We start from the raw sequence: 13,532 nt of genomic DNA on the forward strand, positions 1-13,532 counted from the left end.
TTGTCGCACACTGAACCACAACATTTCTTCCGGATCCGTCCACAACTTTTTTGAGATATCCTGTACACAGACATACAAACAAACAAACAGCCAGAAAGGGCTGAAAACATGACCTCCTTCACGTTCGGTGCCGGAGGTAAAAATTGATTACGAAAATAAATGTATAAAATTCTGTTTCTTCCAATATTTCTCAATACTCTGTTTCCATAATGTACAAACCCTTGTGAGCACAGCAATTGTCCATGTCATATTCCAGGTGCACACTGTGCTGGAGCGACAACGACAGCTCGAAGCTGTATGGCAAGTGCGCCGCAACCGTCTTCACCAGAGAATGCAGCTTCTGGTGTTCCAGCAAGATGTTGCCCAGGTAAATGATGAAATGTTGGTAAAATTCAAACAAATTTTTTTTATAGTATTAATATTAAAACACAAGGATAAAATGGATAACTGGAAAGGCACTTGGTGGAGCACGTACCTCCGCCAGGCTGAACAGTTGACGTTTTGTATCCCATTGATAGACTGGATCTGACTCAAAATCGAATCATCTTGTTTTTGTCACCTACCGAACTCGTCCACCAAGTTTTGTCATAATCCGTCCACAACTTTTTGAAATATCCTGCTCGGCCTGATAGACGTTCGGGAATGGTGGTTCACGGGCCAGGTTCGCAGGTCCTTGGATGGATGTTAACCTTGTGACTCGCCTGTTAGCACCGGTGGGTGGACGTTAATGATCCCATTATGTCTTTCAATGAAGAGTAAGCAAGTTATCATTGGCATCTTGAGCAAATTCCAAATCCCTGCAATAACCTCCAGGGTCTTGAAACCGACTTGTCAGTCGAACATGCACATGGATGAGCGAAGCAACAACACCTAATCTGTATACCCTTGCCTCGACATCAAACTGTGCTCCAGCTTGCATTTATTGCACCTTTAAACAACAGTTGCACCTGTGCCAGGATGTGACCTCTGATCTTGATCAAGTGGAATTGCACGACTCTGTTTCCACCTAACTTCCTCTGACAGTGACTTGTGAAAACTTTTATCTTCTTTTTAAGCATACACAATTTGAAAGCTAAGATCGAACGGCTAATTGTATTCAGATATGTTTTACTTTATTGATTTATTTGTCACTGAAAGCTCCTGCCCATGACCCATCCAGCTCTGCTGTCTCTTCTGCTTCTCGTGACTGTCTTCAAGCTTCCTTTGTCTTTTCACTATGTACGAGCGACATAAACCATAAACAATCAAGATGTCATCAGTGAACGATGCTGATCTTCATCGTTTGTGGCTTTAGTCAAAAAAATCTTTCGAATCTTTGCTTTGTGACGGCATTTTCGGTCGGGGCTGCTGGATGAATGCATCGGAGAGTGGTGAAAGGTGTTGTCTGTGGGGTGCAAGACCAAACGAAATGGATTTGATTTTGAAATTTTGATTTGAAATTTTTTGGGGGATTTGACCCCTGGTTCATGCCTCTACGGGGTGGGGACTTAGTGTCGTGGATTAAATGGAAAAAATAAAAATAAAAGTCAAATTTTGATATTGGCTCCTTCATCGTGGAGCTTTTTGCCATCTTTCAACCTTGCTTCAGGCAGGAAGTGCAGGGATTTGTGACACTGCGTCATCGACTTCGCTCTAGTTTGAATGTTTAACTTCATACACCAAGGACAACTCAGTATGCATGGACCTACAGCAGCACTTCAGTTTATTTATCTATTCATTCACATGCAGCATGTGGTTGCTTCCTTGGCAGCATCGTCTTCTGGGGGGGGGGGGGCACGGCATGGCCGTGCCACTGATGCAATGCCCCCGTTACCAGCAAGCTGGTACTCATTTTGCCGACCTCGGAAGGATGACGGGCTGAGTCAACCCTGCCTGGTGTTAGTTCAACAATCTGACAGGGGCTTGAACTCAAGACCCCCAGGATCTTAAGCCAAGCAGCTTAACCATATAGCAAACACCAGGCGTCCAGCACTAAAGTGATATTTCAGACAGAGTGGCACTCATCAGCGGGTTATGCAGGTGACGTTTATTGTTTGCACGGATCTTTAATATCCTGAAGCTGTCAATGTAAGCTGTTTTGAGCAGAGTGGAACTCAAAAGAGGTTACATTTACAGCTTCGGTCAAACACACATTGGCTCGAGAGAATTTATTCTTCCAGCCTCTCCCTGCACCCTGCTGTCTCGGAAAGAACATCGCTCACTTCCCGCCTTTGTCTCACCTGATCCTTGATCAAACCACTTGTTTTTTTAAAAAAAATCCTTTCTCAAAACGAGGTATTATCTTTTCTGTCTGCATTTATTTTGTATACATAGTCGAGGCTCGTTGAGGAGATAGTGCTACACTGAACGGATCAGGACGCAACAGCACTAAAGGAACAGTTGAGAGAGGGGGAGAGGAGGGGGTCACCAACAGCAAAGTTGAAGGACATGATAGAGAGAGACTTCGACAAATACCAGGTGTGGGGAGCAATGGGAGGCAGGAGAGGATGCATGGGGTGGATAAGATGGATACAGAAGGAAACTTTCAGGAGGGAAATCTGAAATTTTGGAAGGAGGAGGGATTGGGATGGGGTGGGGGGGGGGGAGAAAGGAGATGGGTCAGCAAGGATAAAAATTCATGTTTTTGGATTGAGGATGATCTGAAATGGTGGTGAACAGCTGTCTTATTGAAGACCTGGAGGGAAGAATGAGATTGAAGAGGATCTGGAAGTTGGTTCCACAGGTAGGGGGAAAAAAAAGAGAAACAAATGAGTGGAGGTGAGCAGTAATCCTGGATTTAGGTAGTTTTTCTCGAAGGGGATTGATGTGTGGACCGTGTGAGACCTGCAGAAACCTGGGAGGGACAAAGCATGGAAAGAGCAGAGGGTACAAGACCAGAAAGGAGGTGATAGAAGACGGAGAAACCACCAACCCGTCTGTGATGGCGAAGTGATAAGCCCATAGACTCGGCTTTACTCGCGGCAGGACTGAAAGACATATTCCAAGTGTTTGATCATCTCGTGATGTTTTTTTTTCAAGGCGTGATGAGAGGGAAGTTGCTGCTCGTCTGTCTGAAGGATGAGGGATGTCACGGCAAAGGGAGAAATTCATCAGCAAATAGATAAAGGAGATTTTCCTGGAGAGTCGGAGACATTGTTTGTTGAATTGCACACAAAAAACATTTTGCATTTAACCGTTCATTCTGCTGCAGTGTTTGTCTGCACAGCACTCCTCTTATTAACCCGAACTTTTGTCTGCCACACAGTCTAATTTCACTGTGTTACATGTACGAGTTTGTACAACTACTTCCCACAATCACTTGAAAATGACCACTTGAATTGTTAGGTGAGGCTGAGCTAAATACTTTGGACTCAAAATTTTTAATTCCTGATTACACAGGCCTCTAATTTTATTTGTAAACTTAAACAGAAACTCATTTTGCCTTTCTAACATCACTGTCCCTCTCTCCGAGGATGGTCTTGCAATCATGGGAAATTTTTTTTTTATCTTTTCCTCTTTCTGCAGAAAGATTGAAATTATTTTCTGCTCACTGATTTTGGGAAAACCTTTATCTTTGAACCATCCTTCTCATGTTTCAAATTCACTTACATCTGGATCTTGAATAAGAATCGGATCTTATTTTAATGTATGAGAGTCAAGGCTGGTGTGGTCAGAGGTCGATTGCAAAAGTTAAAGGGGAGGGGGGTGGGGGCAGTGAGCCGTCAGTATAGGGTGGACGAGAACAGGTAGATATGGGACATCCAGGCAAAACGGAATGAAATGGACCGTTGCCATCTTTTCCTTCGGTATTTGAAACGAATGCTGAGGCACCGTCATATAATTAATTTTGTGCAACTCCTCAAAGGTTTCTTTTTAGCTCGCCTGTTCGAAGAACAGAGAGCTATAGCAATACCCCCGTCGTGAGCGTGAGCGTGAGCGTGAGTGTGAAAATGTTAAAGTTTTTGGTGCAAGTTATTTTTTCTTTTCTAATGTTTTTATCTACCACACTATTTTTTATACGCCCGATATACATACATATATATATATATATATATATATATATATATATATATATATATATATATATATATATATATATCGGGGCGTATTATGTGATACCAGTCGTCCGTCCATCTGTCTGTCTGTCCGTCCGTCCGTCCATCCGGTCTTGTCCACACTCGAACTCCCAAAGTTTTCAACTTTCACATTTCATATTTGGTACATAGGTACAGACTGTGGAGACGGTGTGTCGCGACATACGTTCGTCATCTAAAGTGGTTGCCATGGCAACCAGGATGCTGTTTTCCATCCGTTCCTGTCCACACTCTAACTCCCAAAGTTTTCAACTTTCACATTTCATATTTGGTACATAGGTACAGACTGTGGAGACGGTGTGTCGCGACATACGTTCATCATCTAAAGTGGTTGCCATGGCAACCAGGATGCTGTTTTCCATGTTGCAGCACAATTCTGTATATACCTTCTTGTTCGGGTGTATATTGTGCTCACTTGCTCTCTTGTTACTGATTACAATATACAAATACATATATTGCTTTAAAATTATTTGGATCAGACTTCACTGCAATGCTTTATAAAAAATATTAATTATTAGACGAGTCTTTTAAAAACGATAAATGTATAAACAGGCGAGCATTGGTTGGCTTTGACACCAACTATGGTTTTTTTTTTTTTCTTCTTCTTCTTCTTCTTCTTCTTCTTCTTCTTCTTCTTCTTCTTCTTCTTCTTCTTCTTCTTCTTCTTCCTCTTCCTCTTCCTCTTCCTCTTCCTCCGTATGCAGCACATGGCTGTGGGTAGCATCATTTATGGGAATGCAGCTGTGCCGTTTTTTCTTCGCTCGTATACGGCACGGGGGTTGAGGGGTAGCATCATTGTCTGAGCATGTGGCTGTGCCAATGATGCAATGCCCTCGACAGATTCAGGCAGGAATCTGGAATTTGGCTCGGGCGTCGGTATTTGCTCGCCTACTCTTCGCGAATCACACCATTTGATCTTTAAAATCCACCAACGAATGCCGGCAGATGGGATTTCCATTTAACATCCATCTGAGGGACAGCACACGCACGAATCAACCACCGCTCTTCCTGTGATGACAGTTTATAGCTGGGTCATGATTTCAAACCCAGGCTACATAGCTTGGAGGTGAGTACGTGTACCTCTAAAACCATCCTTTCAGCTGATATGCCTTCTCGACAGTGCCCCCCTGTAGGTTATAACAGGAATTTGTAATTATTTAACGGTACCGGTGATAGCTCACTTCCTCTTTGAAAAGGACGCTGCGGGATCATCAATGTACACCAACTAATGCCGGCAGACAGGACGCCCAGTTTAACATCCATCCAGCAGACGGCACACACATTGATAAATCGCCGCTCAAAGGTGTTCATATTCATTGTTGCCGAAACCTTACTTAACCATATCCATGCGTCTCATATCATTTCCATGCTGAACATTTCCGAAAAAGCAAGATCATGACTGCTTTTAACATCATTTTAACATCACCGGAATGGTGATGATCATACGTGTTTGTTGTTTTGGTGACCTTGGTGTGTTGTCTTTTTGGTGCTACAGTCACATGCAAATTGTGCAGCTGATGCAGGTGTGCCAGCACTTGCACTCACACGCCTTCTTGCCGAGTTACTCCCTTGATCCACTTTGGCAAATGCGTCGTGCCTTAACCCACGTCTCTTTCCGGTTTCTTCCGTCAACATTTATCTTTGCAGTTCACTGTGTTTGCTTGTGTGCAGGGGTTACCATAGTGCCGAATACACCATGCGTGTTAATGTTTGAGACGAGCATGTCCTCGTCCTCTTGTAAACCTTATTGTTGGCAGATGTACAACTTGTATTAACTGTTAGCTTTGGAACAGATGTCCGTGCAAGTCTTTGCGTCTCGGCCCAAAGTGCTCCGTTTCGTTGGCAGGTTTGACCTGCTTTCTTCTTTGAAACATTTAATTGCATGGAAATAGGATGCAGGTTCTTGTTCCTTCGATTCACTTAGGAAAGGAGATCGATGCTCGACTAATTTTGAACCACACTCCTTTGAAGAAGGATTTATTGATCAGCAATTCAATTTGGATGAATAGAGGTTACATGGGTTATTTTTGTTTGCAGTTAAACGTTGATTAATTCACTCAGACGTGAGCGTGGATGTTGTGACCGCACTCGAACAACACCATGCTCCTTTATCCTTTTGTACCCTGCGTACGCTGGATAAGTGTGGCGGCTTTATGCTACGTTCAAACAGTGAGGTTACTTGGAACTAAATCCAGAGTTTTGAGAGCTAGGGTGTATGTGAACGGAAGTTATTATTCCGAGGTTTCAGGTTATTCAATTTTTCTGAGTTCACAAAAAAATTCTGTGTTACCACGGAATATCTGACGCTCGAGGATTGCTGTCTTCGGCAGATATCTCATGATGCCAACAACTGTAGTTTGCTTGGTGCTATCTTAGCCAAGTTAAATATTTTAATCTGAAAGCCAAATCCTAAATGTGGATCAAAATTTTGGGAATGCGCATGCATCGAGTTGCTACAGATTATCAGTTTGAGCAGAAACGAAACTCTTTCATGCGGTTCATTCTGGGCCGAACACTCACAAGCAAGTGTGCTTCGAAATGAGTTGGCATTGTGGTTCGAGTGTCCGCTCTGAGTCTGCGAGGTCTGAATTTCTATTCCGACCTTGGTCGAGTCATATGAAAGATTTTTTTTTTTAAAATAGGACTGCACGTCATGAAGCTTACCTGGATCAGGAGCAACAGTCACTCAAACCCCCTGCAGACCCCCATAAACCTTGGGGTTTTTTTAATGCTGTGAACAAACTTTAGGACATCATGGGTGGTGAAGGTTGTGGTAAAGTTTAATTGAAAGTGTGTGTGCAGTTTTGGAAAAGAAAGCAAATACCTACTTTGGGTGGGTCAAACCTCCCATCGAGACCTCCCTCGACCCTGATTTTTTTTTTTTTTTTTTTAATGCTGTGAACAAACTTTGGTACATCATGGGTGAGGAAGGTTGTGGCCAAGTTTCATCAAAATTGTGTGTTTGGTTCAAGTGATAATGACTGAAGTGTTTACAGACTCACTGACTGACTCACTCACTCACCTACTGCTCGGTCGCATAAGCTCACCGGACTAAAGTTCAGGTGAGCTAAATATGGTCCTTCCTTTCGAGGAATATAGTACGGATAAACCCTGTGGTTTAACATCCTTTGAGAAGGGAGGTTTCTCCATAAAAGTACCCCACTGACTGCAGAGAGAACAGCTCTGATACTGGTTGGTGCTGAAGCCACCTGGTGTGTCCCAGAAAGGAACTCCCCACAAGGTCAAAGACTGCTTTGTCAAACACCCAAGTCCTGTATTATCTGCAGTTTCCGTGTGTGTGTGTGTGTGTGTGTGTGTGTGTGTGTGTGTGTGTGTGTGTGTGTGTGTGTGTGTGCGCTCCAGCCCGGAATGCTTGGTGCGCATGCACAGAAACCCGAGGAAAGGTGGTGTTTGGGCCACCGTAAAGTATATTTTGTGTTTTAGATAAGGATTATAACCTCAAATGGTTCACAAAGCTTTTAAAAGAAGCCGGAGCTTTTTGAAATATCGTGCTATATAGTTTTTGGCCTTATCACTCAATGGTGAAGAATCAGTAAAAAAAAAGTTCTCGTATCCGGATTCAGATCTTCGCAAAAATTGTATCGATTCTTCCACCTCGCATTCCCAAGCAAGCCACCAAATTTCGTCCAAATTCATCAACAACTTTTTGAGATGTCCCGTTCACAAATAAACAAACAGACGGTGGTGAAAATATAACCTCCATTCCACCTTTGGCGGCGGAGGTCAAAATTGGAACAAAATTATCATTTACATACCTTGTGTCTGGGGAGAGTCGTCTGGGGGAGGTAGGAAGTGGGGGGGGGGGAGCGGCAGGGTGGTTGGTGGTTCCTTGCATAATGAAGTCTGCGCAAGCACAGCATCATGCAGTTTCTTCTTCTATGGAAAATCAAATCGCATTGTTCAATTCACAAACATAAAACTCATGCACCTTTCCCAAAAAATGGTTCCCAGATTGATGTCGATTGTTGTTGTTTTGTTAATTTTTATATTTATTTTTAGTTTTCTTTTCTTCCTTTCTCCTGATTTTATCAGCACCTATCTACATAGGCCAAAAATATCTACATGTAAAGGCAGACACTGCAATCATTTCCTCAATAGCTCGATCACCGATGATTATTTTACATCATCAACACTAATTAAATAAATTCCTTCACATGATAACTTGCAGCATTTTTGGGGCTTTCCATTCTCTTTCACTGCCAGGGTATCCACTGAATTTGCAGAACCTTTAATTGTTTTTTAGCTCGCCTGTTCGAAGAACAGAGAGCAACAGTGATACCGTCAGCGTGAGCGTCAGCGTCAGCGTGAGCGTGAAAATGTTAAAGTTTTTGGTGCAAGTTATTTTTTCCTTTCTAATGTTTTTATCCACCACACTATTTTTTATTTTTTATACGCCCGATATATATATATATATATATATATATATATATATATATATATATATATATATATATATATATATATATATATATATATATATATATATGGGCGTATTATGTGATACCGTCCGTCCGTCTGTCTGTCCGTCTGTCTGTCCGTCCGTCCGTCCGTTCCTGTCCACACTCTAACTCCAAAAGTTTTCAACTTTCAAGTTTCATATTTGGTACGTAGGTACAGACTGTGGAGACGGTGTGTCGCGACATACGTTCGTCATCTAAAGTGGTTGCCATGGCAACCAGGATGCTGTTTTCCATCCGTTCCTGTCACACTCTACATCCCAAAGTTTTCTCCTTTCACGTTTCATATTTGGTACAGAGGTACAGACTGTGGAGACGGTGTGTCGCGACATACGTTAGTCATCTAAAGTGGTTGCCATGGCAACCAGGATCCTGTTTTCCATGTCGCAGCACAATTCTGTATATACCTTCTTGTTCAGGCGTATATTGTGCTCACTTGCGCTCTTGTTACTGATTACAATATACAAATACATATATTGCTTTAAAATTATTTGGATCAGATTTCACTGCAATGCTTTATAAAAAAATATTATTAGACTAGTCTTTTAAAAATGATAAATGTATAAACAGGCGAGCGTTGGTGGCTTTGACACCAACTCTCTGGTTTAACCTCCGTTGGACTTGGTCCGAAATGGGAGCTTATGGATGGATCACCGTTGTTTACTTATCCGTTGAAGGACGTCCTTCGATTCATTTTTCCTCTTTTCATAATTTTTTTTGCTTTCTTTCCTTTTCATTCTTCTGATTGCCTTTGCACGCAATCAAATACACTTCGCACTTGTCCTTCGGAAAAAAATTGGATTTTCAAGAATGTCACCTTTGCACATATCTGTCCTGTTGCCATGTTTTGTACTTTCATAACAAACCTAATCCTCACACCTTCATTAATTTGGGCAAATTGCTTTTGTAGCGATGTGAGCAGGAATGTATGACATTGAATGCAAGTTGGTCTGCCGTGAGCTGGAGGCTGATGCCTAGGGGAGTCTTAGGAATTGAGGTTGCCTTGTTTTCACTCACCCAGAACGAAGCTCTGTTTGACGTGCCACTGTTTCCACACTCCCCACTCTGGGGTCTTTGTGTAGTCACACCCCAGGGCACCACTCGTCATGACTTTCTTTGCAGCTTCTAAACAGTTCGCTTGCACCGTGTTGACGGAGACAGACCTTTGGTGCAGCTTTCCATGTCTGCCGTCCAGTCCTCCCGCATGTTTGAGTTTCTGATTTATAATTTTTGGCCTATGTAGATGTCTGTTTAAAGCATACTTTGAAGCGTCATAATTCACTGCTAGCATATGGCCAACATGTGTTTCTGTTTTCTTAACATGAAGAAAAGAAAGGATGCTTTGTGACATCATGTGTAATCTAACCTTGCATGCGGAATGCTTTATGCTTGAGGCTATCCAGGCATTTCACATCCAGCAGAGGCTGATCAGAGGATGGTCCTTTAGTTGCTTACATAGAGGGTAAACACTGTTCAGCAGTTTTGAACTTCAAAAATAATCCTCTTGAGCTACTTTCCATTGTCCGTGCTCTCATGCATTACAGCGTCACTGTGCCTTGGAAAGAAACGCATTCTGTTTTTGGAACTTATCCCCCTCCACCCCCACCCCCCTCTCCCTTCACAGGCAAAGCAACAAAATATGTCCAAGTTGGTTTCATTGGCCATATCAATAACCCCAGCAATGTGTCATCTTTGCCTTTGTTCTGAGTTGTTTGTAACTCTGCCTAACTCACGTGCCTCGACAGGTTCTTGAGTGGATTGACACGCATGGCGAGACATTCTTGAGCAAGCACACTGGTGTGGGCAAGTCACTGAATCGTGCCCGTGCTTTGCAAAAACGTCACAAAGATTTTGAGGAGGTAGCTCAGGTATGTGTTGTACCTTGGTGAACTCAGGTACATGGTATACCTTGGTGAATATTGCTTGTGATAGCAGCCTTACAAATGATTATGACCCTCTTCCTCCAAATATTATCACTTAAGACATATAATCATTGTATCACTGCCTTTTCCAAGATTTCTTCAATCCCATTCCCTCTACTTTATCCTTAAACCCTGCTGTTGGTGTCCCCCCCCCCCCAGTCCCCTGGTGGGGGACCCCCTCTCTCTCTCTCTCTCTCTTGACTGTTTCTTTTGTTCTGTTGCGTCCTGATTCGTTCAGACATTTGAATTCTCTTCAAGTACTCTATTCTCTCTATCTGCCCTATTTCTGCACGTCATGTTTTTCTTATCAGCTATGACTTTTTATCAATTAAATTGATCGGATTACTTGGGACCCTTGGTTGTCATCTCATGTCAGTTTTACTTTGACTCTTCTAATCCTTTATTGATGAGGACCTCATGGAAGAGTATATTCCAGCGCGAAGTTAAAATGTCATAATCCCTTGGCCTCTTCCTTATTTATAGGCTCACCCGAAAGGGAGAGATCCGTGTACCTCAATGCACATCTGGAGGCTGATGCTGAGGTTGTTTTAATATGCCGATTAATCGAAGCACCACGATGTAACTTGGGGCCCAGTTCGACGATGTTGTGTCATTTATCCGTAACATGTTCATGATTTTGTTCCCGAAATGGTGAGTCATTCGACGTTTTGCATACCAGTTCCTGAGTGTGTGTTTGTCCGTACCAACCGTCATTTGAGGTCGGCCTTGCGTGCATTTTGCGCTGGCTATTCAAGCCCGTGATTTTTCTGCAAGCCGATGTGCTGAACTAGCACATCTGTCTGGCCTGAGGCACATTTTAACAACGTTGGAGAACATAAACACATCTTATTTGTCAAATTTAAGCACAAGTTGTTTTTTTTTTCAACTTTGAACTTGCATGACGTCCAAATTAGCTGCACCCATTTCTGAAGGTCTGTTTGTGTGGACCTAGTAAATGTCCTATAATCCCTATCGTTCATTGTGTTGCATTTCAGAAACGAGAAGGGCACTCGGTAGAGCGCATGCCTCCGCCATGTAATGCCTGATCCACGAGAACATATCGGGCCCAATACATTTTTGAAATATCATTCTATACAGTGGTGTATCGTTTTTGGCCCGATTTCTCAATGGTGAAGAATCACTTTAAAAATTAAATAATTCTCGTATCCAGGTCCGAATTCTGATTTTCACCAACATCTAATCAGTTCGTCCTTGTCACACACCCAACGTGTCCACAAAATTTTATCCAGATCCGTGCACAACGTTTTGAGACATCCTGCATACAAAAAGACAGAAAGGCATGAAAACATTAACCTCCTTGGACCTTCGGTGGTGGAGGTTATGACACAAACATTTGCAGCTTAGGACAACAATGAAATGGGGTTATACATTTTGAATCTAAAATCCCATATGCTAAATTATTTTTAAAAGTAATTTAAATCTAAACGAGGGTCACGCTCAGGGGCTTGTTGTGCGAAAGGGGTCTCCTTGACAAATACCTCGATGAGACCGTGTTGTTTTTATCATATTGGTGCTGAATTCTCCACTCTCGCTTTTGCTTCCTTTTTGTCATTTGTTCTTCCTTCAGCATCATCGACTCATACGTATTAATGGGCTAGCAAGGTTTTATCCGACAGCAACATAATCATTCTCATGCGACGAGCTGGGGGTTTCTGGAAGATAATAACGCAATCCTTAACACTGGTTCATTTTGGCCGGATTTATGCATAAAAGCTCTTTTTTGGGGGGCTCATATCTCGTCGAGGCTCATATAAAGAGCGAATACAGAACATATATCAAAGGGAGCAGGAGACGAGAGGGGTCTGAGAGAGGGAAGCATAACAACAGTAGGGAACAGGGACATCAGGAGATCTGTGGCGAAGAGAGGGAAGGGGTGGGGTACACTGGGTAAACAAGATGGACACCACAGGGACTTCCAGGAAGGGTTGTCATCCAGAGTTCTTAACATGACACACAACACCACCATACCGACAAGTCTCGCCTGACTGTTTACGGGAGGCACGTCGACTTTAAACTAAGTTGACGAGATATTTGAACTTATCGGTACGTTTTACTTTCAAATACAGAATGGTTAACATGTTGGGTTAAGGGTAGTCCAATCAATGTTACAATTTTGTTTCTCGAGAAATTATTTGATTTGGTTCTGTACAAATGGATGCATATTAGACTTGTAGTTTTGTTGTTGCATAAAACAAACTCGATAGATTTTCGGTTGGAGTACAACACCGTGAGCTACAGGAAGGAGCAGAAAGTGGATAAAAGTATGTGCAACCAATTAGTCCATGGATGAGATACCAAAACCCTTTCCCCCTCCCCCACCCCAGGGAATTTTCTGGACCATTATTTTTTTTAAGGATATGGGTCAGATGACTTTGGAATCTGCTTGTTTACCAATTGCATAAGTGTGCTCAGCTGTGTTGGAGTGAATTGTATTTCCACTATGTGTAAACAGTGAAAATAAGTAATTTTTCAAATATTTGGATGTGTCCTCTTTTTTTCCCCCATTCTGAGGCAACAAAATACATTTTTCAATTTTTGTTTTTTTTATCTGCAATGAACATCACATTTCACATTTGTACAAGTTAACATTATATATCAACAAAGTTATTGCTTAGAAATGACAAGAAATGAGTTCATTCGTCCAATGACATATCGCACAAAACATCTCGTAACATAATATAGCGGAACAAATAAACCCTCCAAACCAAAAATAAACTAGCATCCGTTGAAGACAAAGTCTTTGATATCCCCCACCATAGTAAATGAGGATTAACAAACTTATATTCCCTAAGTGTGTGCAATATGTATGTGAAGTTTCCCATTGATCGGACCAGCCGTTCTGGAGAAGATGTTTGAAGGTTTTCGGGTAAATTCACTATGGCTGCCAAACCATGTGACCTATCAATAAGAAATAATTTACAAACTTCTGAAAGGATGTCTTGGGGAAAGTGTATGTGAAATTTTGCCTCAATCTATCCAGCCATTCTGGAGAAGAAGATTTTAAAAATTTATTAATTTTCAATCCAAGATGGCTGACG

General features: G+C 42.2%; 1 protein-coding gene across 1 annotated transcript in view; it reads left to right on the forward strand.

The window, feature by feature from the left end:
- Nucleotides 1-13,532, forward strand: part of LOC147027501 (triple functional domain protein-like) — a gene marked incomplete at its 3' end in the record, with an annotated part of 489,834 nt that overhangs the window by 152,210 nt on the left and 324,092 nt on the right. Inside the window, exons 10-11 of the mRNA XM_085876518.1 lie at nucleotides 257-367; nucleotides 10,297-10,419. Coding sequence (XP_085732644.1) covers nucleotides 257-367; nucleotides 10,297-10,419 — 234 coding nt within the window. The remainder of the gene's footprint in view (nucleotides 1-256; nucleotides 368-10,296; nucleotides 10,420-13,532) is intronic.

Source organism: Eptatretus burgeri, chromosome 4, assembly GCF_056783735.1.
Source record: "Eptatretus burgeri isolate ZD-2024b chromosome 4, Ebu_testis_v1, whole genome shotgun sequence".
Classification (NCBI taxonomy): Eukaryota; Metazoa; Chordata; class Myxini; order Myxiniformes; family Myxinidae; genus Eptatretus; species Eptatretus burgeri.